The sequence below is a fragment of the Strigops habroptila genome, chromosome 4, assembly GCF_004027225.2.
Source record: "Strigops habroptila isolate Jane chromosome 4, bStrHab1.2.pri, whole genome shotgun sequence".
In the NCBI taxonomy this organism is placed as follows: Eukaryota; Metazoa; Chordata; class Aves; order Psittaciformes; family Psittacidae; genus Strigops; species Strigops habroptila.
The window spans coordinates 72,673,128-72,697,214 of NC_046358.1; the positions used below are offsets into that span (position 1 = coordinate 72,673,128).

Below are 24,087 nucleotides of genomic sequence, written 5' to 3' on the forward strand. Positions count from 1 at the left end.
AAACTTGCTTGGTTTATTTAACTGTTAAAAGGAAAATACCTTGAGAATCTCGTGGTACCTATTTTATGCTTGTAATACCAGCAGCAATGTTCAATTTGTAGACCAAACTGTATTGCTTCTTAACATGATGCTGTTCAATGCCCAGTAGCAGTAGCAGATCAAACTTGTGTTCTTAAAGGGTGACCAGGATCTTTAGAAGAGGAAAATTGGCCAATGAAACTTCTTTTAAAAATTAAAATGAAGTTGGTCTGATCTCTTAAGAGCCTGAGTAGATCTGCCCCCCTACAGTTCTGCAGTTGCTTTTCTCAGTGTCAAAAAGATTACTTCACACCAGACAGTTTATTTTCTGTCACCAAAGGCAGGAACTTTGAGCACCTGCATACATGGGGGAGGTCAGGGATGACTTTTACTCTCCTGTTGTCATTATCTACTTTTCAGCAACTTGCTTTCTCTCATTTCATTTTTACTTTAAGTGTAAGTTCTTTATAGCTTTGGGGTTTGGTAAGGGAAAAGTACAGACTCCCTATGCTTTTTGTGAGGCAGTGACACGAAATAACAGGACATGGGAATAATGTGGTGATATTGCCCAGCAAGCTAACTTCCTTCGAGGGAACTGAAGAACAGTGGGAATTTTCAAAGAGCAAGTCCTACGTATTTCCCCAATAATACTATATTTAAACAAAAGCAAAACAAACAATAGAAGGAGTAGAGCTATTGTGGATTTTGTGGCCCTTTGGTGTTAGTGATTTGTTTTAATTATTTTTTCTTCCTACTATGTCTTACTCTTTATCAACTGTTCAGAAGCTAAAGATAATAGTTTATTTTGCTTTGGGGAAGTAGATGTAGTGGGTGTCTCTCAGAATTTCAGTAGTATAATGCGTTGATGTGTAATGAATGACTGTGATTGTAGAGCAATGTCACAACTGTCTGTAGTAATTCAGAACTTACCAAAAACTTTATTTGCAGGTTGCAAAGACAGTTGCGCAAAGACTTAATACGGATCCAATGCTATTACAGTTTTTCAAGTCCCAAGGGTAAGATGAATTTTTTGTGTCTAAACTATTCTTTTAAAATGCTTATCATAGGTAGTTAACTAACTCTTGACCAGTAAAGTGTTAGTGTTCTGGCATGCACAGCAAGTTGCACAATTTTAAGTGCTGCAGTGGATGGCTCTAGACCCTCAAAGAATTGGACGTTTTAGGAGAGTTCTAAATGTCACTGAAAAAAGATGGACTAATTGTTTAAATTTATGAAATCATTAATTGCTTCTAAACCTTACTGTATGGGACCAGTTATTAAATTAATGTATGTGCTGTTTCAGTGAATGCAGATTTCCAGAATGCGGGAGAGCAGTGCACATAAAAGCAGGATTTTTGCTGATTTTACAGGTTTAAATACAGAAGTTACTCCACTGATTATTTCCCCTCCTCCCCCAATGTCAGCAAATGAGATTTTGTGAAAATGACAATGATCTGAAGAGCTCACAGCTGCTTAGAGGGACATATGTGGTTAAACTGGTGTTCTCGGGCACAGTTGTATAAAATTGGATTTGAGTCTGCATAAAACTATAGCAGAAAACAGCATATTTGTAGTTAGATGTATATGCTGCAGGAATAATGCACACACAAAAAAGACATCATCTTTTTGTATTCACGTAGATTGCTCTTCATTAACCTGTAGGTATCTCTATCACCAATGAGTGTTGTAATTTGAATAGCTCTTTATAGTTGACACGGCTGTGGTCACTCTGGAATTTGCTGTGTCATATGGCTCTACAAATTAACCTTTCACAGGCTAAAGCATGTGCTGCTGTACTAGTAGTTTCAGAGAAATGTAGGTCTGCCAACCTGCAGCATTAAATGTGAGCTTGTAAATGTCCAAGAGGGTTAACATGCACAGTGAGCGGTATTTCTGTTCCTATATGCTCACCTGTTTAGAAATAGTGAGCATATAGGAACTGAAGCACTGAATAGAATGCTGCTTAGGCTGTGCTAGCAATTATGTGAAACTGGAAGCCAGGAATAAAAATGTACTTGGTACTTTGATTTACTGAGCAGTGATGGACTGTAAAGAGATACTCGTGTTTTTCCTTCTGTAGTTATAGGGATGGCCCTGGTAATCCTCTTAGACATAATTATGAAGGTACTTTAAGAGATCTTCTGCAGTTCTTCAAGCCTAGGCAACCTAAGAAACTTTACTATCAACAGGTAAGAGTCTTTTGTTTTTATTGGTGTGAATTAAAAAAAAAAGATTCTACCTTATACAAAGTTTGCCTAAAGTGTTTTTCTTTTCTTCCTTAAGCTCAAAATGAAAATAACAGATTTTGAAAACAGAAGAAGTTTTAAATGCATATGGCTAAATAGCCAGTTTAGGGAAGAGGTGAGTGAGGCTGGCTGTTACACATTTGCTGTCATTTCTGTGTCAAAGCTGGTGTGGCTGTGATTATGGTTCACACACTGCTGTCCCTGAACAATACAAAATTAGAACAAAGTTGTAGCTCATGTTAAAAAAAAAAAAGAAATAGCCCAACAACAAAAAAAACCTCCCACAACCAAACCACCAAAACCCAATAACAAATAATTGTTTAATAGTCCGGTCAGTTCTTAAAAATTAAGACAACACAGGTGTTCACTTTAGTAATTATTATCTTTTGAAGATGAATTTTTTATGAAGAATCTTCTGTATTCTATGCTTTAATATGGCTGTTTGTATTTCCAGATTTACTAACGATTTTCTTATTTCAAATTACCTAGGAAATAACAGTATATCCAGATAAGCATGGGTGTGTGCGGGACCTGTTAGAAGAATGTAAAAAAGTTGTAGAACTCTCTGAAAAAGGTTCAGGGAAATTAAGGTAAAGCTGGAAGATTGTGATTTCTTTTATGTGATCATGTGGATTTTACACAGAAAAGTATCCACAGAATTTAAAAAACTGTGGAAAACATTATTAGCAAATGAAGTCTGATACTGTGTTAAAAAGCTTCTGGGTTCACATTGTTAAGGGAGTTCTTAGTAACTAAGAACATAAATTTTGTATCTTTGTTTTGTATTTCATAAAGTTACATCCTTGAGATGCGTAGATTTCATCAGCGGCATTTCTTACCTCGCAGTGTAATAATTGTTTCCAATTCCAGCATTTCATGCTGTTCACTTTTCAGATGTTAAAAGTGGGGTCATTTAAAGAGAGGTTTAAAAATAATCTAAATTAAAAAACCCCTTTGTCTTGTAGTTGCACGTAATGGGTCTTTGTTTTGCCATGAGCCAGTAATTTAACTTCCTTTAACTTTACAGCTTTGTTTTTACTAAAGACTGAATTTAAAGTTTTACAAATATGGATGTAGCATCTTTTTACATCCTGACTTCACTAATCCTCAACGTTTGAGAAAGAAATGTTGCCTTGATTGGGTTTTTTATTTTAATTTGACTTTTTTTTATGCTTTAATGCTTTTCCTATTTGTTTGTTTTTAAGGCTGCTAGAAATTGTAAGTTACAAAATAATTGGTGTCCATCAGGAAGATGAGCTGTTAGAGTGTTTGTCACCTGCAACAAGTCGAACGTTTCGAATAGAGGTAAGTATTACTTTCTTACAGAAACTTGAAAACTTGACTTTGAGAGAAGCAGCTCTCTGAAGTGGTAATTCTCTTTTGCTGGATTCTGATTTTCAAATAGTGTGATACATGTAGCAAGCTAGATTATGTTATAATATGCATGTATTTTTAAAGATAATAACTTCTAAAACTTTTTGTTTGTTCCATCTGCTTCCCTATAATGATTTCATTCTTGAATTTTTTTATGTATGTTTATTATTACATGAAGACTTGGCAAGGGCTTGTGCATAGACCATTTGCTGCCTTACCAATAATTCCAGTTTGAGGACTCCTGATATAAATGTTTATGCTTAGAACCTGCTTTCATACTCTAAAGTTGAGTGTTTTACAAGACTTTGTTTCCTTTTCTGTTAAGCTTGAGCTTCTTGAGCCAAATTTGACACTTACAATGTGATTTTATCTTTTTTCTTTTAACCATTTCATCATTCAAATCTGTTAACTTGTCTCAAAGATCAGAAATTTAAAAAAACCCAAAAAGCTTCCAGTGTAAACTTAATGAGATGACAAGAGATACTGCTATCAGCTACTACTACAGCTGACAGACAGTTGTATGTCCAGAAAGCCATTTGGGGAAGCCAGGAGAGTATTTACTGAGTAAGGGAAGCTGAAATGCTGTCCTGCCAGGGGTGAGCAAGTCCTCTAAAAAGACATTGTGAAACAGCATGGTTCTTTTGATTGCTTTCAAATAGACTTGTTTACATCAGTAACAGTACGTGAGTGATGCTGTTACTTACTTGATAAGTTGCTTTTTAGGAAGTTTTAGCTGATTGCACTTATAACTTTATGTCTGGATCTAGGAAATTCCTCTGGACCAGGTAGATATAGATAAAGAAAATGAGATGCTAATCACAGTGGCACATTTCCACAAAGAGGTTTTTGGGACATTTGGAATTCCATTCTTGCTGAGGATACACCAGGTACAGTATGCCTCCCTTTTTCTCCCAGTGGGATTATACTGATGATGTTTTAGTAAAGTACTGTCAAAGAAATTATAACAAGCGTATAGAAAAATATTGCTCTTGTATAAAAGGTTCTGCCCCATATATGCCTTTTTACACTGAAATCATTTACCATCTCAGTTCTCTTTTACATACACAGACTGTTTTGTGTTTCAGTGAGCGTGTGCAATATCGAGAAACTATGCATTGCATTGGCCGAGGATTTGAAATGCTATTAAAACAATACTTACCGTCAACCCCCCGCAGAACCTTCTTTCCTCTCTCCAACAAAACAGAATCCTATTTCTAGTACCACTTTAGTAACCATGGTTCATGTTGGCAAAAGTGGCTAGGCAGTGGTTGCTTGGTTTCTTACTAAGGCACGTGATGATGAAAAATGAGTTTGCTTCCTTCAACATTTTCTAAGATGACTTTGCATTTCCTAGCTTCTGTGATTTGATCTGCTTTATCTTCTAGGGCTAGAAGCGAATACAGGCATGCAAGCTCATTTTGAAAGCTTGATTTAAATTCTTAAGGTTTTTATGTGGTGCTGCTCCAGCTGAATGTCACAGACATTCTTTTAATATCAGAGTGTGTATTTCTGGGGGCAGTTAGCAATTTGCTTCTAAACTAACTTTTGTTAGTTTGTGTGAAAATTACCTACTTTTCCTAAAGGTTTGGGAATGAGAAATATGTCTCCATCTCTGCATCTCATAGAATTTAACTGTATTTCTATATTTTTTATCAATGGGGAGTAAAACCTGCATGTTGATTTCTGGTGGAAACCATTTGCAGTGCTTCTATGACAGTGTGTATATATATATGAAAAAATATATATATTATTGATCTTTAAGTTGACAGTATCTGTCACTTTTTTTGGCAGTTTACGTACACAGTATGCAGAAACACACAACGAAAGGTTACTGATTGAGTGGGAGCATCACAGGTGTAGAGGCTTTTAAAAAGTAATATGCTTAGAAAAGATATGTAAAAAATTTTTTTTTTTCCAAATTCTGATTTTGCTGCTAATATTCTAACTTTGTTTCTTAACTTCAACCTGACTTGCACATATCACTTGCAGTGCTTGGTTGATCTATGGGGCAGTTACTGATTCATGATTATGCAAAGACTTAAAGTGGATGAGTTTACAGCAAGTTTTATGTTGTTACTCCATATTTTAGAGGATGATGTTGACACTTGTGTAGTTTTGTAAATAACTGAGAGATTAAGGCAGTGTATTTCGATGAAGTTCGAAGCAGGAAGCACTAACAGCATCCCCGTATTTTTCTGATACTGAAAATTTTGTTGAAATTTTTAGGGTGAACACTTCAGAGAGGTTATGAAGCGGATTCAGACAATGCTGGACATACAAGAAAAAGAATTTGAAAAGGTAATGGCAAATTGTGAGAGTTTATTGATGATTATAGGCCCTAAAGGAGTTTATTTTAAGAAGTTGAAACACCACAGATTTGGGATAAGTGTAAATTTTGATCAATTGAACAGTTGTTTGACTTAATAATGCTTTTTCTGAGAACAATTAGGTAGGATGTGTAGAAGTATTTCTGTCCTGCATCAAAAGAGGTACTTGGCAAAACATTGAAGTAACCTATGAAAGTTTAGATGGTGCAGGACCCCTAGAGGCCACTCACTTCAGGTTCCTGCTCGGAGCAGAACTAGCTTGAAGTTAAGTCAGGTTGCTCAGGGTTGGTTTGTTTTTTTTGAATTCTTGTTGCAATTTGAAAACTGCCAGGGATGGGAATTGTGTCATGTTCTGGACACTGTATGTTAGATCATTACCACAGTCATTGTGAAGACTTTGGTTTTCCTTATATATAATCAGAATTTTTCATTTTGCAACTTGTAATGGTCGCCTGTTGTCTTTTTGCTGTACAGCTCTTTAAGAAAAGTCTGTTTCTGTGTAACATCCCGCAGTTGGTGGAAGACTGGATGCCCCTTTTAGCCTTTTCTTTGGGCTAAATCCATTTCCCTTAACTTCTTGTATGTTCCAGCCCCCAGCTGTCTCGCTGGACTTGCTGCAGTTTGTTACCTCTTTTTCCTTGGAGGGCCTGAACCTGGACACAGTACTCCAGAAGCAGGTTCATGATTTCTTGAGCATTCATTTTATCCCATTATGCAGGTGGCTGATGAGGATTTTAAGCAGGATTGGCCTTTATCAACCCCTAAAGAATACGACTTACAATGAGCTGCGAGTTAGACTATGAAATTAGACTTGAAGGCTTTATTTTAATGTGGTATCTTACCAGCTGGGTTTTTTTTCCCCTTTTCATAGTTTAAATTTGCAATTGTAATGATGGGCCGACACCAATATCTCAATGAAGATGAGTATGAAGTGAACTTGAAAGACTTTGAGCCCCAACCTGGTGAGTTGTTAAATAACCTGACTATTCTTTTGACCTGGTAAAGTTGCTGTGCCAGTTGTTATAATGTGATTATCCTTAGAGATAATCCTCAGGATGCAGCAATAGTTTGTATATAAAATATATGTAGTAAATAAGCAAGTATTTATGTACACTTGTGCACATGCTTAAGTGTATATGTTAGTCTGAGAATTTGTATTTTATAGGCATACAAATAACTAAATAATCTGTTTCCTTCTGAGTTGACAGTTTGCCTTTGAGTGACTAAATGGGTCAATATCAATATTGACATACTTTTCAGAAGAGGTTAACAACGTCAGTTGTACCTTATCTGTACTGTCCATCTGCTCCCTTTTATGTTTGATTCGCACATTGTTACTGGAGTATGCGCTCATTTTATTGCGTTAAGGTGCATTATCATAAGATCCTTATTTTGAATGTGCTGCAAAGAGGTATTTGAACTCTCATATTCACTGAAGATACTTCTTTGTTCTTGATATCTTCAATGCATCTGGAGAATCTAACAAGAATATTGCATATGTGAATAGGATGCTGTTTAGATTATTTTCCTAAGAGCTGATCCACCAAGGTACAAATGCAGCTGTGTTCTGAATTTGTCTGTGGATGGTCTACCATCTTGTTTACTTGGCCGATGTTTAAAGCTGTATTCTTGGAGGGGATTTACACATAGGAGAAACTAGGTTAATAATTCAAGAATTCCACCACAGTGGAATTTGAGAGTTCCAGTTGGGAATGGCACCATTGAATCCTGCAGTCAGGGCTCTGTTGAAAGCCTTGAATTCATTAGGGTTTTTTCCCCCTAGTTCAGCTGAGTGTTCCTTTTTGTGAGCTGCTCTGTCTGGTAGAAATGAGATTGAGGACATCTTGCTCTCTGCAGTTCTGTTTTTCTGACAGTTATGAGCTCTGGTTTTTGTTGGCAGGTTATGCTAGGGCCAAACTTTCACTCATTTATTTTCAAGCTGTGTTCTGGATTTATGTAACAGTTGTAAAGAAATCCTGAAACTGTCCCTTTATTTCAAAACCCACAGAGAGCGAGACTTATACTATTATTGAGTACTTTGCAGGAACCTAGCAAAACATTCTCTGGTTGTGGTATGTTACACAGCCAGGTTTATGGCTGTGAATACAAGAGGACTTGCAAAAGCTTTGAGTGCCTGCGCTTACCTGCACAAGTCATCTGTGAGCAGAGGCACGTGTCACTGCAGGACCTCTTTTTCTGCACTAGCTGTGAGGAGTCTCTGGATGACGAACTCAGGGTGGATATTTCTCCATGGGCAGATAAACTTTCTTGTGTGCTCAGAGTAGGAAGAGTCCTTATTTTATTCTGTGAGTCATCTTCCATAAGGGAAGGCAATAGTCTGCAACTGTTTGACATTCTGAACAAAGCAGAGCCAGTATTGCCAAAACAGTATGAAAGACTAACCAGGTAACTAGGTCAAAAGTACAGAACATGGCAGAAATTGGAAAAGGGAAAACTTGAACTGTTTGTAGGAGTTGTAGGGAATGAGGTATTAAAGGGCTTTAATTTAAGAGCTCACGGGAAGTTGCCCCTTTGATAGAATTCATCCCACCACCCCTGGAATTCTTGTATGGGGTGATATGATGTGCTCATGCCTTTTTATCTAAGTAGTATTTTAAGGAGTGGGGCTCACATGTTTCTACAAATACCAAATTTGAACACATGCTGGACTGATTAAACCAAAGCTTTGGCATTCTCTAATTTGATTGATGTAGCTGATGGCAATAGTTTCCATCTGCTTTTACAAAGATGCACTCTAGTAACAATTATCCTGGCACTAAGTGTAGGACTTAATTTGTTTCTTTAAAAGACATTCAGGTGATCTCAGCAAGATTGGCAGCTCTGTTTTATGTTTGGCATTGACTATTATGTCAAACAAAATGACAAATTCTTTTGATTGAAGAAAACATATCCAAAAATGCCATTCAGGCAACCAGAAAGGTCAAGTGTTTTATGCTTTAGTGGTTGCAGTTGATGGCTTTGAATGTAGGAGTGTGCTTTTCTTGCTGGGGGGCTATTTAGTTTCTGCCTTTATCGTTTCACTTCAAAGCACATTTGATGCTCTGCATTGAGGACATCTTAAAAGAGAATTTTTCCCATTTGCAAGAAGTCTGTGGACTGTGGATTTTCGTGAAAAATGGTGGTAGATAAAGCCCTATTGGGTTGAACAAGAGAAAAAAAATCTGTATGCTTTCTTTATAGTCTAAATGTGACTAATTTTTTTTCCTCAGAAGATAAAGAGGAGGTCAGTTACGCAATATGTTAACTGATTACTTGCATTTTACATGAATTTAACAAATATTCCCACTTAAGCCAGGTGATGAGACTAAATTAGTGTAGCAGAATTTCTAGTATGGCAAAGATTATATGTTATCATATTTGGATGCTGGATGCCTTCCTGTTTCAGAGGCTCAGCACTTTGCTGGAAGCTGGTACTTTGATGTGCCTGTGGCCATAAATTATAACAGCAGTTCTCTTTAGCACCCACTTCACCGCTGTAAACTTCTGTAACTGACTGAAGAAGAATAAACCAGCTACCTGATCCAGAAACCGCTGTCAAATGTGTTACTGGAAGGAAAGCAGTGGTCAGGAATGCCTGAATGGCTGTGGACTACAGGACTGTTCTGCAGTCCTCTTCCATACCTTGGGGTTCCTTGCAAACTGTGAACAGGGCACACAGGAGTAGTTTGTGTAAAGGAAACTTTCCCGTTTAGTCTTAAAACTTACTATTTTTTTTCTCTCTTTTCTTTTCTAGGCAACATGTCTCATCCAAGGCCATGGCTAGGGCTTGACCATTTCAATAAAGCCCCAAAGAGAAGTCGCTACACTTACCTTGAAAAAGCTATTAAGATCCATAACTGACTTACTTAACCAGATTGTCGAGGCAAGGGACAAAAATAAGTGTGTGTGTGCACCTTTTTAACAACTGTAGAACTTTGGTACACGTGCACTATATCTGAAGTCTTCAGCAAGAGGATTTGCTGCTGATGTTAATTTTATTTTGTTGAGGCTGTTCAGTTTGGCTTCTCTGTATCTATTGACTGCCCTTTTTGAGCAAAATGAAGGTGTTTTTATAAAGCTTGGATGCCAATGAGAGTTATTTTATGGTAAACATAACGCAAGGCAATTGTCAGCATAATGAGGGAAGAGTTTAGTAGAACAGTTGACATTGGCAAAATATTTGTCTGTAGTACGTTTATAGATGGCATAAGCTGGCTGGCTGCCCATCCCAGTATGGTGTTCACCATCACTGCAGCTAGTAAGTCTTATGTTTAGACTCACATCAGATTTATTTCCTTCAGTTATACTTTAAATGACATTTTTGTGCATTTGTAAATGCAAAAAACTCACATCATCAATAAATAGCAATCTCTACTTCATTGTGTACATTGTTGGCACTTATTCGGGATTTTTGTCTCCTCCAGCCGCATAGAATCTTTTTTAATAAACTAGTTTTCATTTAATTTAGTCACTACTTTGCGTCCCATTTTGCCAAGTGGATGCCCTGAGTCCTAAAAAGAAAGATATTTGGGTCTTTTTATTAAATTTTCAACCATTGATAAACACTGTTGCAATTTATTATGCCATCTTCTGGCAAATAGAATGACACTCAAAAGTTGGCAAAAGCAAGTGAAAAGATTATAAATACCATTAATTTAGTTACCATGGGAAAAGATGGGGAAAACACAAGAACTAGCCTTTTAGCACAGAGGGCATGCTCACTAGTGTTTAGTAAGCTGTTAACTTTGTATAAAAAAGGAGGGGAAAAAAAAAAAGAAAAAAAAAAGAAGAAAAAAAAGAAAAGTGAAATTGTATATTTAATGAATGAACATGTACAATTTAACACATGGAGGTTAATTTTATTGGGTGAGTCTGCAAGTGAATTTCACTGATGTTGATATTCATTGTGTGTAGTTTTATTTCAATCCCCAGACTGCTTCCTTTTCTTTTGGAGCTAATGCCAGCCGCGTGTCTAGTTTTGAGTGCAGTAAAGATAGAATCAGCAATTCACACTTAATTTTACATTCTTTTCCAGTATTTTATTTTGTTTCTGTAGCCGCAGTGTACAACAACTCTTCCTGTATATTGCCTTTTTTTGCTGGAAAATGTTGTATGTTGAATAAAATTTTCTATAAAATTTTTTTCGGTGAGTGATGACATGGACATTGAAGAAGATTTTTCCTCTCCTTGGAAATAGAGTTTTGGGAACTGTTTTCATTTGTGAGGTTTTGCTAAAGGTGTGGTGTTTTGTTTTGTTTCGTTTTCTTAAGTGTTAGAAATTGTGTAACCCTCGTGTTGTTTGTTTTGGGGAAAATTTGTGGGGTTTTGTTTCATTGTTTTGGGTTTGGAGGGGTTTTTTGGTTTACTTTTGTTTTTTACCTCCTAACTAGTCAAATTTGAGTTTAATCAATAAAAGGTTTTCCAGGGAGGAGCCATGTACAAATAAGGCAAATGGAAGAACTTATTTTATTAGTTCGTTTGTAAAGCTTGTAGTAGAGTCTTTGTGGTAGACTTGACTCTGCCTGCCTGTACAAAATTTTGTGGTCCAGATTCTCAAGTCTAATACTATAAATGGTGTAAAGTGAAATCTGGAGTCTCTAAAGGTAAGCTCCCTTAATAGAGTGATAGATTCCCACTGTAATGTGTTCCCTGTATTCATAACCGAAACAGAAAATGCTTAGAAGCTTCCCTTTCTCAGACCTGTCAGTAAATATTTAGTAGGGGTTGAGTACATGTGATGGCCTTTATACCTTTTTCTGAGATGGATTCTGGTGATTACTGAAAACACCAGCAAGGATTTTTAAATTAAATTTTAAGATCTAATTTGTTCTTTTAGCTTTAAAATTAATTAATCGCTCAAGTTTTAGGCATGTTTGTATTTCTTTATATCTTGCAGTGCTTTTAACTGTCTCTGATTTCCAGTCAAGGCTTTTCTTTTTTGTTACCTGAGTGTGGAGGTTCCAGGTAGAGGGAAGTGCTTAAATGACTTGCCTTAAGTGGATAAAGTTTTCCTTTAATTTGTATTTGCATCAAAGTGGTGAGAATTAAAACCCCATCCAAGTGGTGTTCTTACAAGTAGTTGGCTTGTCTCTGCAGACTTTCAGCAAAGGTCAGGATTTGTATTCAAAACATTTCTGTAAAATCAGAGACTGGTCAGCAGTAGTAAGCCCTAATTACGTTTTGTGACTTTAATGTTATAGTAACTGTTCTAAAATTGAGCTTGTAGCTGAATGTCACTGATTTTTCACATTGATTTATAGGATGTTGGCAGCTTTTAGGTAATACCTTAAGAAATTACAATACTTCCTATTTCAGAAGAGAATACCGGTAACAAAGTAAATTTTGGATGCCTTTTGATTTTTTAGATGACTAGTTTTAACGTGCTTCAGTGTTTGTGCTATTCCCTCACTAGTTTAGAAGAGATGATACATTCAGGCATTGCAGATGCAGTTCTCAGTAACCGAAGGTTTTTTATGAAAAAATAAAATAAGTTGGGGTTTTTTTGAGCACAAGTAACTTGTTAATCAAAAGTGGAAACACCTATGAAGAGAAGAGGAAGACAGGAGGTTTTCTCAGGTGCAGTATGTTTAGTTCATTCTAAAAAATTTACAAGAATACAGTCCTCAAAATTACCATTCTTCCAATTTTTTATTCAGAGTTTGGAATTATCTGGGTAATAGTGAATGCATTAAATTAAGTTAATGATAATATAAGTGTTAAGCAATAAGGATGTAATTTCATGGTACAGAGCTTCAGAGCAACATGATGTTAATGGCCCATCTGAATTCTCCCTACGAAAATAGCAAGCATTATTCCTGTAGATTTACATAGTGCCTTTTATCCTAAAGGAGTCCAAAGCATTCTGTGAGATCTAAGCAAATCATACCAGTGACATAGCTGCTGATTAGAGAGTGACAGCCAACCAAACACCCTGTGTACAAGAAGGCTTCCTGAGCAACACCGGGACAAACCTGTGCTGCCCCAGGATGCGTTGGAGGGATGGGGCCGATGTCGTGCCGCAGGATGTGCCGAGTGTGCAGTGCCTCCTGCATACTGGATCTACCTCAGCTGCTGCCCCTCCGGAGCTGGCACGCCAGCATCCCGCCCGCATCCCATCCGGCATCCCGCTGGAGCTCGGACCACCCCTGTCCTGTGGGCTCTGCGCTGGCTGCAGGCATCAGTGTGCAAATCCAAGCTATGCCGTGGTTTTGCTATTTAATATCCTTTGTGAGAAATCATTTTCTGTAGGAACTGTATATATTGTAAATAAAGTAGATGAGGATAAACACTGGATTGGTGTCTTGTTTGTTCATTTTAGAGAAGATTGGCAATGAAAGCTAATGAGTCGCTCAGAAGTCGAGGTGATTTTGGTTAGACCAAGGAGATAAATTTTGCAAAATTCAGCTGACCTGTGTGTTAAGAATGGCATTCACAGTGTAGGGAGAGCTGGCCACAAGGCAAACGTTGACTACTGTGGCAGTTTCCAGTTCCTGAACTCTTGTTTTTTCTTAGAGGAACTAAACAAGGATTTGGATATTGAGGCAGAGAGCATCAGTGTTTGGTGTGTGAATGCTGTGGTGTCATTTATTGATGGCTTTTAAACCAGCCTGGTCTTTAGGATCAGAAAAAGGGGAAATATTCACGTCTGATATGCCCGAATCTGGTTTCAAATCTGTGCTCAACATCATTTCTGTCCCAGGTGATGTTGAAGTTAGCTATGTACCAAGCACAGCAGCAGTAAATTACGTTTGCCAACCACCAGGCTGTGCCTGGAAGCCTGCATTTTTTTGTTAAATACTTGCGTAAACTATTGTTTAAATACCTCCAACTATTGGTGTAAAAACGTTCTAACTACTTCTGTTAAATGATTCCTGCACATCTTAAATCATATAAATAATTTCTTATGTATATATTCATGTGGGTTTTTGTTCTGGCACTTTTTCTCCTAAACATGACTGGTTCGATGCATTATTTACCACTACTTAACAGCAAAGCTTGCTGTTTCACAGCCAGATTTTAAAATGGAGAAAAATCTTAACATTTAAAACTAATGTGTGAAATGGCATGAAACCTGGTGGGCCGACATCTCCATGACTGCTTGTGGATTTAATCGTTGTGGTATTATTTCACTCTAGGTTGAAGTAAGTTGGGTCCCCAGTGGATGGAGCATTACTGACCTGGTAGAAAGCACTTGGAATTGTGCCACTGGGCTGGGAGGTGGAATGTGTCAGCCTTGATAGAAATGCCTCTGTTGAGGAATTGCACTGCCGCGACTGTGCTCCTCTTGGAGCTTGTCAGTTTCCAAGTGTGCAAATACACAAGTAACTCACACACAGGTGACGGGCAGTGTGTTTCCATGTGGCTTGCTTCAGCCGCTGCTGTGCTGAGGTCCTGAGGAGGGCCAGGTCGGCTCCAGGCGCTATTTCTTGGTCTATGATGCTCATCAGCACCGGTTGGCCCATAGAGCTGCAGAGGTGTGGAATGCTGAAGCATGCTGTGCTTGCTCTACAGACAGTTTGTGCCTGGCTAGTAGCCACGGCTTCCTTCCGCCGCGTCCCTCCGTGCAGCTGTTCTCACCTTCAGCAGGGCACCGTGCCTCTTTGCGGTGCCCGCCGCGCTGCCTGAGCTGGCTCTGTTCGGTTTGATCTGTCTCGAAAACGCTCGCTTTACTTATCGCTCGCGTGAATCCAGCGTTCTCATTTCGCTCAGCACCGGGGCTTGTGCCGTCCGAGGCCTGTAGCTCTCGTCAGCCCCCGTCAACCCACCCTGCTGCAGCGAGGGGCCCCGCAAGGGGGCGCAGGGGGGGGCGGGAGGGGCGCTGCCTCGGGCGCTGCCTCAGGCGCCCGGTGCGGCCGCGCTGAGGGGCGCTGGCGCTGAGGGGTGCTGCCGCCGCGGGGCTCGGTGTGTGACGCCGCTGGCGGTGCCGGCCGGACGCGATGTGCTGTCGGCGGGGCCCGGCGTGCTGCCGCGGGAGGACAGCCAGTGAGGGCTGCGCGGCCGGTCGAGGCTGTCGGGCTCTATGATGTCCCCCAGGGGTGTCCTGAGGTGAGGAGGGTTCTGTGCGTGCCAGCGGCGGCAGACCTCTCCTACTGCGAGTCCCGGCCTCGAGGGGATCCCCACGGTGCTGGAGCCAGTGTGGCTGAATGGCTGTTGAGGGAGACGCTCTTGTTTTTATGGCTAAAGTGGACTAAATAGCTACAACAAATAAGTCGATCAAACTTAATGTCAGGAGAAGTGGGAAGTTTAAAGGGGTTTTTAACTACATGGTGGCTACGGAGCCTGCAGAGCATGGGGAGGGTACCTCATCCATAGTAATACAGTGGCAGGGGATCAGGCCGAGTGCTGTGAGACACACACCCCACTTGCCCACTGAAACTATGGTACTGACAGGAAAAAGCTCATGATGTTAAAACGTTGAAATACAGGCGTTTCCTACATTCTGTTGACATTTCCAGCCAGCAATAAGCAGCAGCTGCTCCTGTCAGTGGTGAGCAGGTTCTTGGCACCTTCTGGGCATGTAACTGCAGAGATTTGGTTTTACAAGATAAATGACTTTGGATGAGAACTGTGAAAGCTCTCTGCAAGTGTAAAGCCCAGTAAGTCGTCGTTTGGGAGGTGGCACACTGCAGTGGTAAGGCAGAGAGGTAAAATGAAGGCCTTGTGTTGAGGTACTGGTGGCTTTTTTCCAAGCTGTGCTTGCTGATTTTTCTCTTTATGTTTGCCTGTTGTTCTCGGTTTGTAAACGAGGTGTCCCAAGCTGACCTCTGTCTCCACTCTCGATGCAGCAGGTCATGGAAGCAATGCAGACAGGAGATGTTTTGCCAGTATCATTAACAATAACAAGTTTATTTTCTTACCTTGTATATAACATAGTAAAGACAGTTTCATAACTTAGTGTTTCATTAATAAATAATCAGCTACACTGTACCACAGGGGTAATACTATGCCCTGCAGCCCTGTAGGGGTAATACTATGAAAAAGAGCAGAGAGAGGTGAAATCCCAACTAGTCAGTTCCAGTGCATAGAAGGTGAGTGCTTCCCTAAAATATGCATGTCCAGACCTCTCAGTTATTGATGGGTTGAAAAGTCCAGAAGAGCCTGTGTCCCAGCTGGGTTGGAGATTTGAGAGCAGTAGTAGTAGCACTGAAGTAAGTACTCATGAGCTGGTCACTTCACAGCTCAGGACAATGAATCAAATAGAGCATAAATACAAGTGACACTAAATTAGTCTTCAAGGCTTTTTGTTTTAAAGTAAGTCCAACTATGTGATAGTAAACTCCAGATGGATTCACCAGCAAGGGAGCTGCAGAACCTAAGCCTACTCCTATGTATTTCATAGCAGTAGTTTTATGTGTAGAATCTTACACAGTTAGGAAACAGGGAGTTGATGCCATCTGGTTGCATAAACTTTGTTTCTATAGTCTTTTGTATCTATAAATATGAAAATGGCAGCATGGGCAGTAATGGTCTGCATCCTTGAAGATCCTCACAAAGAAAGGTACGAAGCAGCATCCAAAACAGCACCTACAGCCAAAGAGGAGATGGACATGCACAAATGATTTACTGACTTTGCTTTGTGCTTGGCTACATCTGTGGTTTTCTTCTGCCTTATTCTGTCTGCCCTTTCGCTGTGTGAACCCCAAGTCTTCTAATGTTTGAAGTATCTTCCAAAAAATTAATCATCTTCACCACTAACACTTTATGCATTAGTCTGATTCTGGGCCTGATCTTAAATTGTGTTGGGGCAGTAGACAATGTTGTATTCATTTTTTCTTGTCTTGTGAGAAGTAGTAACATGCTCTGTTAAATTTAGCAAGTTTGCATCCCCTGTAGCCATGATGACTGTATCTAGAATGGACAGAATAACTGATTTCCAAGTAGAGACGGATAAACCACCTATACGAGCACTAGCTAGAACTTTGATTTTTTAAATACTTTTCTAACCTTCTGCTATGAAGAATCTTCAAAGCATGCATGAAAGCTTACCCAACCATGCACAAGCTGGTGCACAAAAGGTAGGAGAGTTTGCCCAGTCTGTAGGTGACCTGTGTGGTGATGTGCTGGCGGCAGGAAGGACATATTGTGGATGTTGGTTTGCTTGAGAAGATTCCTGCTACGATGATTGGAGGCTGAGACACCATGTAAACTGAGAGCAAGAGGAAATGAGAAGCAGCAGAATTAGAAGCACAGGAAATCTTTTACAAGTTATAAAGTCTTAATTGGAGAATGTAGGTTCTTAACATGGCTGATCTAGAAGCACCTATGTTCCTATTGCTGATCTCAAGTATATTCATAAGAACTACAGTACTGCTTGTTCTGTGTATCCTAATATGTTGCTTCTACCCACAGCCAGTATTTACCTGGATAAGGACAAATGCAAGGGAGTGCCTATGGGATAACCCCCATAGTCAGGCAGTCTCCACCAGCCACTCTGACATTGAGAATTTATCTTCTGATACGTAATATGAAAAAACATGTTTTCCCTGAAGAAGAGATTTGAAGGCTATAGAAGAACTTTCTGGATCAACTTTTCAGTAGTTACAAGAAATTCATCGGAGTAGTTATGCTAACATACAAATGTCATTACTTATACGCTGGTGCTGTGCTCAGTCAGTAAAGTCTATAGTTTCCCTCATGTTTTTTCAGTCTGGACGTGACTGTCGTACTTCTTGAGGGGCATGGCTCTTGTAGGTACATGAAGAGTATTTTTTCAGAAATGTTTTCAGTGAAAAATACCATTTTAAGCATCCTAAAACAAATTTGGGGTACATTCACACTGTAACCTGAAGCAAAACTGTAAGAGTGGGAAGGTATTGTCTGTTAGATAGACAGGATATAGTATATCTGAGTTTGATTGCCTTCTGGTCTTAGTGATTTTTAACAATGTTATGTGTCTCCTTTCCTCCTGTAAGTGATGTTATTTGACTGTTCTTTGAAGCCTTTTCTCAGTGTCTCCTTTGAGCTCTCCACTTTCATAAAGGTGACTAGAGCAGGAACAACGAAATACACTGGACTTAAAACGATTTGTTCTGAAAGTCCTAGTTCCTAGCTGGTTTTAAAAAAAAATTGGGAGCTTCTGTAGATTAGCTAATGCTGGAAAACCAAGTCTGAATCTATCATCTTAGTTTATCTTCCAGCATTTCTAGGGAAATTTTCCAGCCTCTTAGATTGTGGTGGGGTCAGAAAACTCCATCTTATGTGTTGATTTTAAAACTAAAAACATTTCACTTTTGTTAGCATGTAGAACCATGAAAATTATCAGAAACACAGTCCCCTGGCACTTACCTGGTTGCTCAAGGGTGGCTGTTTCTCGATAGGAGTAAGGTGGGGGAGCAGGATACTCATAACCCCCTGTGCAAAGAAAAACAGGGAAAACCATAAAAATGCATACAGCTTAATGCTTCCTGAAAGCCACATTCAGAGTCTGATAAGAAGCTGCATGGGAGGTGCCTTGCAGGGGAGGCCTGATATAGCTCAGTGAAGTACAGGGCAAAAATGCTACTGAGTTGAATCATGGAATTTTTAAGGCAAAAGAGCCCACAGTGGCAAGCTGGTCTCACTTCCCATATAACATAAACTGAGAAACCAAATTGTTTTTTCAACACAAAGGCAGTAAATGCATCTATTCCAGCATAACATTGGAATGATACTTGGTTTTCATTTAAGGATTCCATTGATAAAAGATCCACTGTACCTCTAACTAGTTCCAGTGATACACTGAAATTCTGTTAGTATTTAGAGCCTTTTTTCTAGTTTGAATTTTATCTGCCCTCAGCTTCCAACTAATTTCATCATACCCTTTGTTCTAGAAAAAAATGTTAAAGATCTTTTTTCTTTTGTTGTGGAGAAGGGAGAAAGGAAGCTGGTGACTAGGACTCCTCATGCTTTTTTAGTTCTTTGGTTCTGAGCTCACAAATTATGAGTGTAATCAGCTTACCTAAGTGTGAAATAAATGAATGTGTAAAATATACGTTCGTGAATACATTCAAAATAAATTAATGTATAAAACTTTACAGCCGGCTGGCATGGATATGGTCTGCAGCAGTCCCTGTGAGAAGCCTTGTTTGATCGAGCCTGCACAGCATCAGAGAAGCTCTCGCCCCCAGGCAGAGCAGCGTTGACACGGCAGTCCAGCCTGCACCGTTGAGCCTTGCAGAAACAGTGTGAGTTCAAACAGGGAATAAGCCCACAGGGGTACAACATGGGATAAAAAACTGGATTTTTCCAAAGTGAGACAAAATATAGTGTCAAAGTTGAAAAAATGGTAGCAATGTTTCCTTGAATGGCTTGCCAGAAGTGGTAGAGATTTGCAGCAGCGTTTGGTTTTAATGGTGGAGTGTTTAGTTGCCAGGTTGTGTGTTTGGTGGTTTTTTTGAGGAGGGTTTGTGGAAAAACAAATTTGTAAAGAAATTAAAAAGTAAAAGATTTCCTTCTGATCTAGAAGAGGAATATTAGCACAAGTGACATATCACTTGATATGTTTTTGTGAAGGAGCTGCAAGGACAAGACACGGCAGTTCGGTGTTAGATCTGTTGAGTGCATGTCTCTTGGTTGAGTAGTTCACAAGTGACTTTTTCTCCTCAGCCTCTTGCAAGCTCTTCTGACTTTAGAAAGAGGCCAGATAGGTCTTTGAAGACAAAAATACTTACTGAGCGAGCTCATCAGAGTAAAATGCTCTGACAATGAGTCAGGGTTGGAGGCGCAGGACTGACACATCTAGCCTTATCAGTCACCTTCTGACCTCCCATTCTGGTTTTCTGCTCCAGTCCTGTCTGGTGAATGGCAATTTCCTCAATAGCAGGAAGGTAACAAAGGTAAAATCACTGATACCTCAGTGTGTCTTTCAATGAGTGTGGGCTCCAACAGGCACAAGACAAAGAAGTGTTGTGAGGTAATTATGTAGGTGTGAGAGCAATGCCTAGTTTCAGAGGGAAAAGCCATCCCAGCAGAGCAACAGCTGTCTGTCCTCACTTGCAGTCATAGGGCTGAATTGTCAGCACTCAGTCATGATGTTTTCTCCATGGTACAGTAGTGGGGAGGGGTTGTTCATCCCTGTAGAACCTGGCTGCAGAACTGACTCATGTAGGGAGGACAGCTCTGGGCAGCAGGAGCATTTGGGAAAAGGCCAGTTCTCTGGAAAAGTAGATTATAACTTAAGCAAGACTTAGCCTATCCACATACAGTTTGCTGGCTGAACATTTGCTTGTTAGGGATATGAAATTATTGTAGAGATACAACTGCAATTCCTTTTCCAATAAAGCATATGTTGTTTAAAAAATTATTAAATAAACCAACAAAAATATTTTTTGCCATTTTAAGTGATGTTTCTGTTAGGAGATCCTGTCAGCTTGCCTACCCCAACCCTGGTTTTATATTCTGGCATAGCATAGGTACTTTCTAAACATATCGTGTCCTGGCAAAGCTGGGCCCTTTAGAGCTGGCTCAGGTACACTATCAATGTTTGCCACACAACCACGAAGAGGGTGCTCTTTCCAAAGCCTTCCCAGTGAAGCCTGCTTACCTTCTTGGCTGCAGTACTCTGGTGCAGAGGGTTCTTGTGTGTAGGGTTCATGGCGCGGTTCATACATAATCATAGGAATTTCCACACGTCCCTTCTCACTGGGCATCTCTGCAGTTCACCTGCCAAAAGCAATCCAAAATAAAATCCACTGTGACTTCCAGTGCCCTGTAATGCCTGCTTCTGTAATTCTTAGTTCTCACACTCAGATTTTATTTAGAGGAAAACTAGCAGTTCTCATATTCTGGCTTTTTTATAGACTGAAGTGCAGTCAGTTCCTGTTACACTTCACCATGAGGAAGATGGGAAGGGAGAAGAGAAAATAACCATTTTTACATATTTCTTTGTGCTGTAAGGATAAAAATATTCCTCCTGAAAACACACTAGTCAAAGTGTGTAAACTTGTGACTGAAAGTGTTACCTTTGCAGAAAAGTTAACCTTATTTTTTTCTATGGGTTGTCAAAGCAATCAAGTAGGGGTAGAGCACGTTTGGAAAACCTTCGTGTGTCATTAAGTCAGAGCCTGCAACAATGCAACCAGTGGCAATCTGGATCTGTCTTTTCCTTGAGTTGTTGTGCAACCTTATCATCATCATTATCACGACCAGTTTTGTACTGTGAAACTATTGTCTCATCACTAGTGTGACAGGCTTTTGTTGGGCAACATCATTATTAAATGTGACCGCACTGCCTGAGGCTCTGAACAAGATCAGGCCACAAAATATGTGTGTTTTGCAGGTGTTAGCAGGAACTGCTCCTCACAATAAAGGAGAGTGGGAGGAAGAGGACACAGATGTGTTTGCATTACTGTAAATGGAATGGTGTTAATTATTCCTAGCTGTCCCTTGAACCAGTATTAGCCGGTTGGTTTCCTACTAACGTTATCTGTAGGAGTCCTTTGCAGAAGAAAGTTACAGCCTTTTGCACAGGTCAGCAAGGAATGGCAGTTTTGGGAGAAAAAAGAAGCAAAGATCTTTGTGAGAAGCTGCTAAATGAGCCTGATGCAGGTTTAGTTGCTGCTCAGGTAACTCCATTTAACTCCTTGCATTCCAGCTAAATGTCCTGTGTTGCAGTGCAGACACCTTCTGTGATTCAGATCAGGACTGTGCCCATCTCACCTACTCACTGGTGATGCAAAAGTGAGGGGTTCTATTGTTAAAAGACAGTTGGATAAGCAAATAGAGTCTAAGAAATGTAACAAGTCAGCACAAGCTGGCTGAATATGAGATCAGACTGGTGTAGGATAGAAATTGCTGAACAAGACAAGGTCATCTTAACAGGTCTGTTTTCAAGGAGCGCTGGAGGGGAATATGGATGGGGGAGGCCAAAAGAGAGGGGGGTTAGTAGTGCTGAGTAGTGCATCAGTCCTTTTAGGGAGGAAGAAAAGGAAGAATTTGAAAATACCACTAGGGAAGAAGTGATGTAATTTTCACAAATCTGGATGAATGGAAAGTGATATGGAAAATGGTAACAGAATTAATACTAAAGGGAAGAGGTAGAATGGTGGCAAGAAAAATTCAGAAATGCAACATTGGCCATGTTAAAGCCAAAGATGCTGGAGAAAATTGCTAATATCTGGATTGGAGAGGAGGGATGGGTATACTTGTTGTAAAGGATCTAAAATAAGTGATTGGGAATGTCAGAGGCATTAATAGGCCGTTGCTGAAGCTTCGTGAGGATCCCACTGAGAACAAAGAAGAAATGCTGAGAATCAAGAGAACTGGGGTAAGATGAAGCTATTTGAGCCAAGGGAGAGTAATGATTATAGAGAAGAAAGACAGTGTGTCAATAGTAACTCTGGGTTCAGGAGTGTGCTGATAGACAATATTGCATTAGCCAATGTTGACCAAGGGCTGTTTACCTGGGACAGGGATCAGTGGACAAAATTATAGGGAGTCTCTAAGTTTTTGGCTTACTGTTATCTTGGTACTTAAACACCATGCACTAAATACTGGGTGGTGTCGGTTCGGGTGACATTTCTGCTGAATTCATCTCATTCACTGTGAAGCAGGAAAAAGAGGAAACGGCTTTTGAAGTTCATCCAGTGACTATAGGCCCAGGCAAAAGGCCTGTTGTAAGGCACAGAGTAGGAGGGAATAATAATGGTTAACATAGTGAGAGTGTTGCACATTAACAGGTGAGTGCAAGCAAACACTGACTAATCCTTGCTCCACCCAGTGAGGTATTAGTATAATATCACCAGTTAAATGTATAAGACAAGAGATACAGAAGCGAATCAGCAGCAGAGCCAGGAATAGTGTGGGAGTCCCACTGGATGCCAGGTTTGTGCTTGATCTATTGAGCCGTCAAGCACAGAAGCTGTGGGCCATAAGCTGTTGATAAAGTGGGTGCCCTGAATTTGCTCACTTACAATGTCTTGTTATGTGCTTCTAATAGTGCTGCCAGTAGCTCTGTGTATTGTGATGGAGGACCTGCCTCAGAGCAGATGAGCTGTGAGAACTGGATGGGCAGCTGGGCCTCAGCTTCTGCAGGAGCTTCTTCAGTCTACCTGGGAGAAAGTACCAGGGTGTTAGATACCCTCTGGGCCTGAATGCTGCAAGTCCAGAGGTCCAGGAAAGGCATTGTCTAGGATGTTTTATGCAACTCAGTAGATCCTTTCCTTTGGCATGTAAGTGGTTACTCTCAGTTCATGGTTGCAACAATGCCTGTGGTACTCAAGAGTTCTTTGGGGTTGTGACCCCCGAGCCTGTAAGTGTTATTGCCATAGATTAGAGCTACAGATTTTCCTCTCAGTTATGATCATCTGCTGGATATATCTGATGGGTATGGGCAAGAACAGACAGTGTTAGTAGTCCTGCAGGAAAAAGTTGTATGCAGAAATATTGGTCAGCAGTTTCTGAAGAGCAGGAAAACGTCCTATAAATTCCACTCCAGAAACCAGCAACATCTAAAAGGCCAATACTTAATAGCTAGGGAGGTGATGTAAGTTGCCTCCTCTGCAGTCACACTGAGCAAAGGGAGCTCTCTGCAAGGTCACAGCAGTCCCTTAAGCACTCCTGAAGTGGGGGCTTTGTTTATCTGAAGCACTCAAGATTGACTCAAACGACTGCAAACTGCTTGATTTGCAAGTCCCAGGGGCACCAAAACAAGTCTGTGCCTTCTCTCCTCTGAAGTTTCAGTCTGCTCTATGTATGGGTATAATGGCTTTGCACTGGAAAATAAAGCTCGCTTGAGTCCTGTGGAAATTAGTATTAAAAAAAAAAAAAAAAAGGCAAATCACACCCAGAGGCATATTCACAAAGAGTCAGTTCAGGGAAAGGGAGTTGGAAACGACAAAGCCTTTGTGTTTCAGGAAGAACATATCCTAGGGGAGGATGGGCAACAGCAGTTTCCATCATCTTCCTCTGGATTTGCTCCAGGCACTTGTGTTCTGGTGTGAAGAGCAGTGTCATGCAGCCAAGGAAAGCTGCTGAACTGCCAAAGCTCACGGCAGGGCCCCACGCTCACCCGAGCCTCTGCATATTCCCTCCCAACATCCCTGATGGCTACACAATACCACAGGTGAGCATAGTTTGATGTGTGCCTGCAAAGAGGCACAAGCCCTGTCATTTGTGCTTGGTAAAAGGGAAACTGAGACACACAG

The 24,087-nt window shown here is 40.1% G+C and overlaps 1 protein-coding gene across 1 annotated transcript in view; it reads left to right on the forward strand.

The window, feature by feature from the left end:
* The window catches only part of USP7 (ubiquitin specific peptidase 7), a 73,487-nt gene extending 62,382 nt beyond the window's left edge, over window positions 1-11,105 (forward strand). Inside the window, exons 23-31 of the mRNA XM_030481460.2 lie at window positions 967-1,034; window positions 2,099-2,207; window positions 2,302-2,379; window positions 2,754-2,854; window positions 3,470-3,569; window positions 4,406-4,525; window positions 5,865-5,936; window positions 6,837-6,927; window positions 9,720-11,105. Of these exons, the coding sequence (XP_030337320.1) occupies window positions 967-1,034; window positions 2,099-2,207; window positions 2,302-2,379; window positions 2,754-2,854; window positions 3,470-3,569; window positions 4,406-4,525; window positions 5,865-5,936; window positions 6,837-6,927; window positions 9,720-9,826 (846 nt within the window). The 3' untranslated portion in view covers window positions 9,827-11,105. The remainder of the gene's footprint in view (window positions 1-966; window positions 1,035-2,098; window positions 2,208-2,301; window positions 2,380-2,753; window positions 2,855-3,469; window positions 3,570-4,405; window positions 4,526-5,864; window positions 5,937-6,836; window positions 6,928-9,719) is intronic.
* The last annotated feature ends 12,982 nt before the right edge of the window (window positions 11,106-24,087 follow it).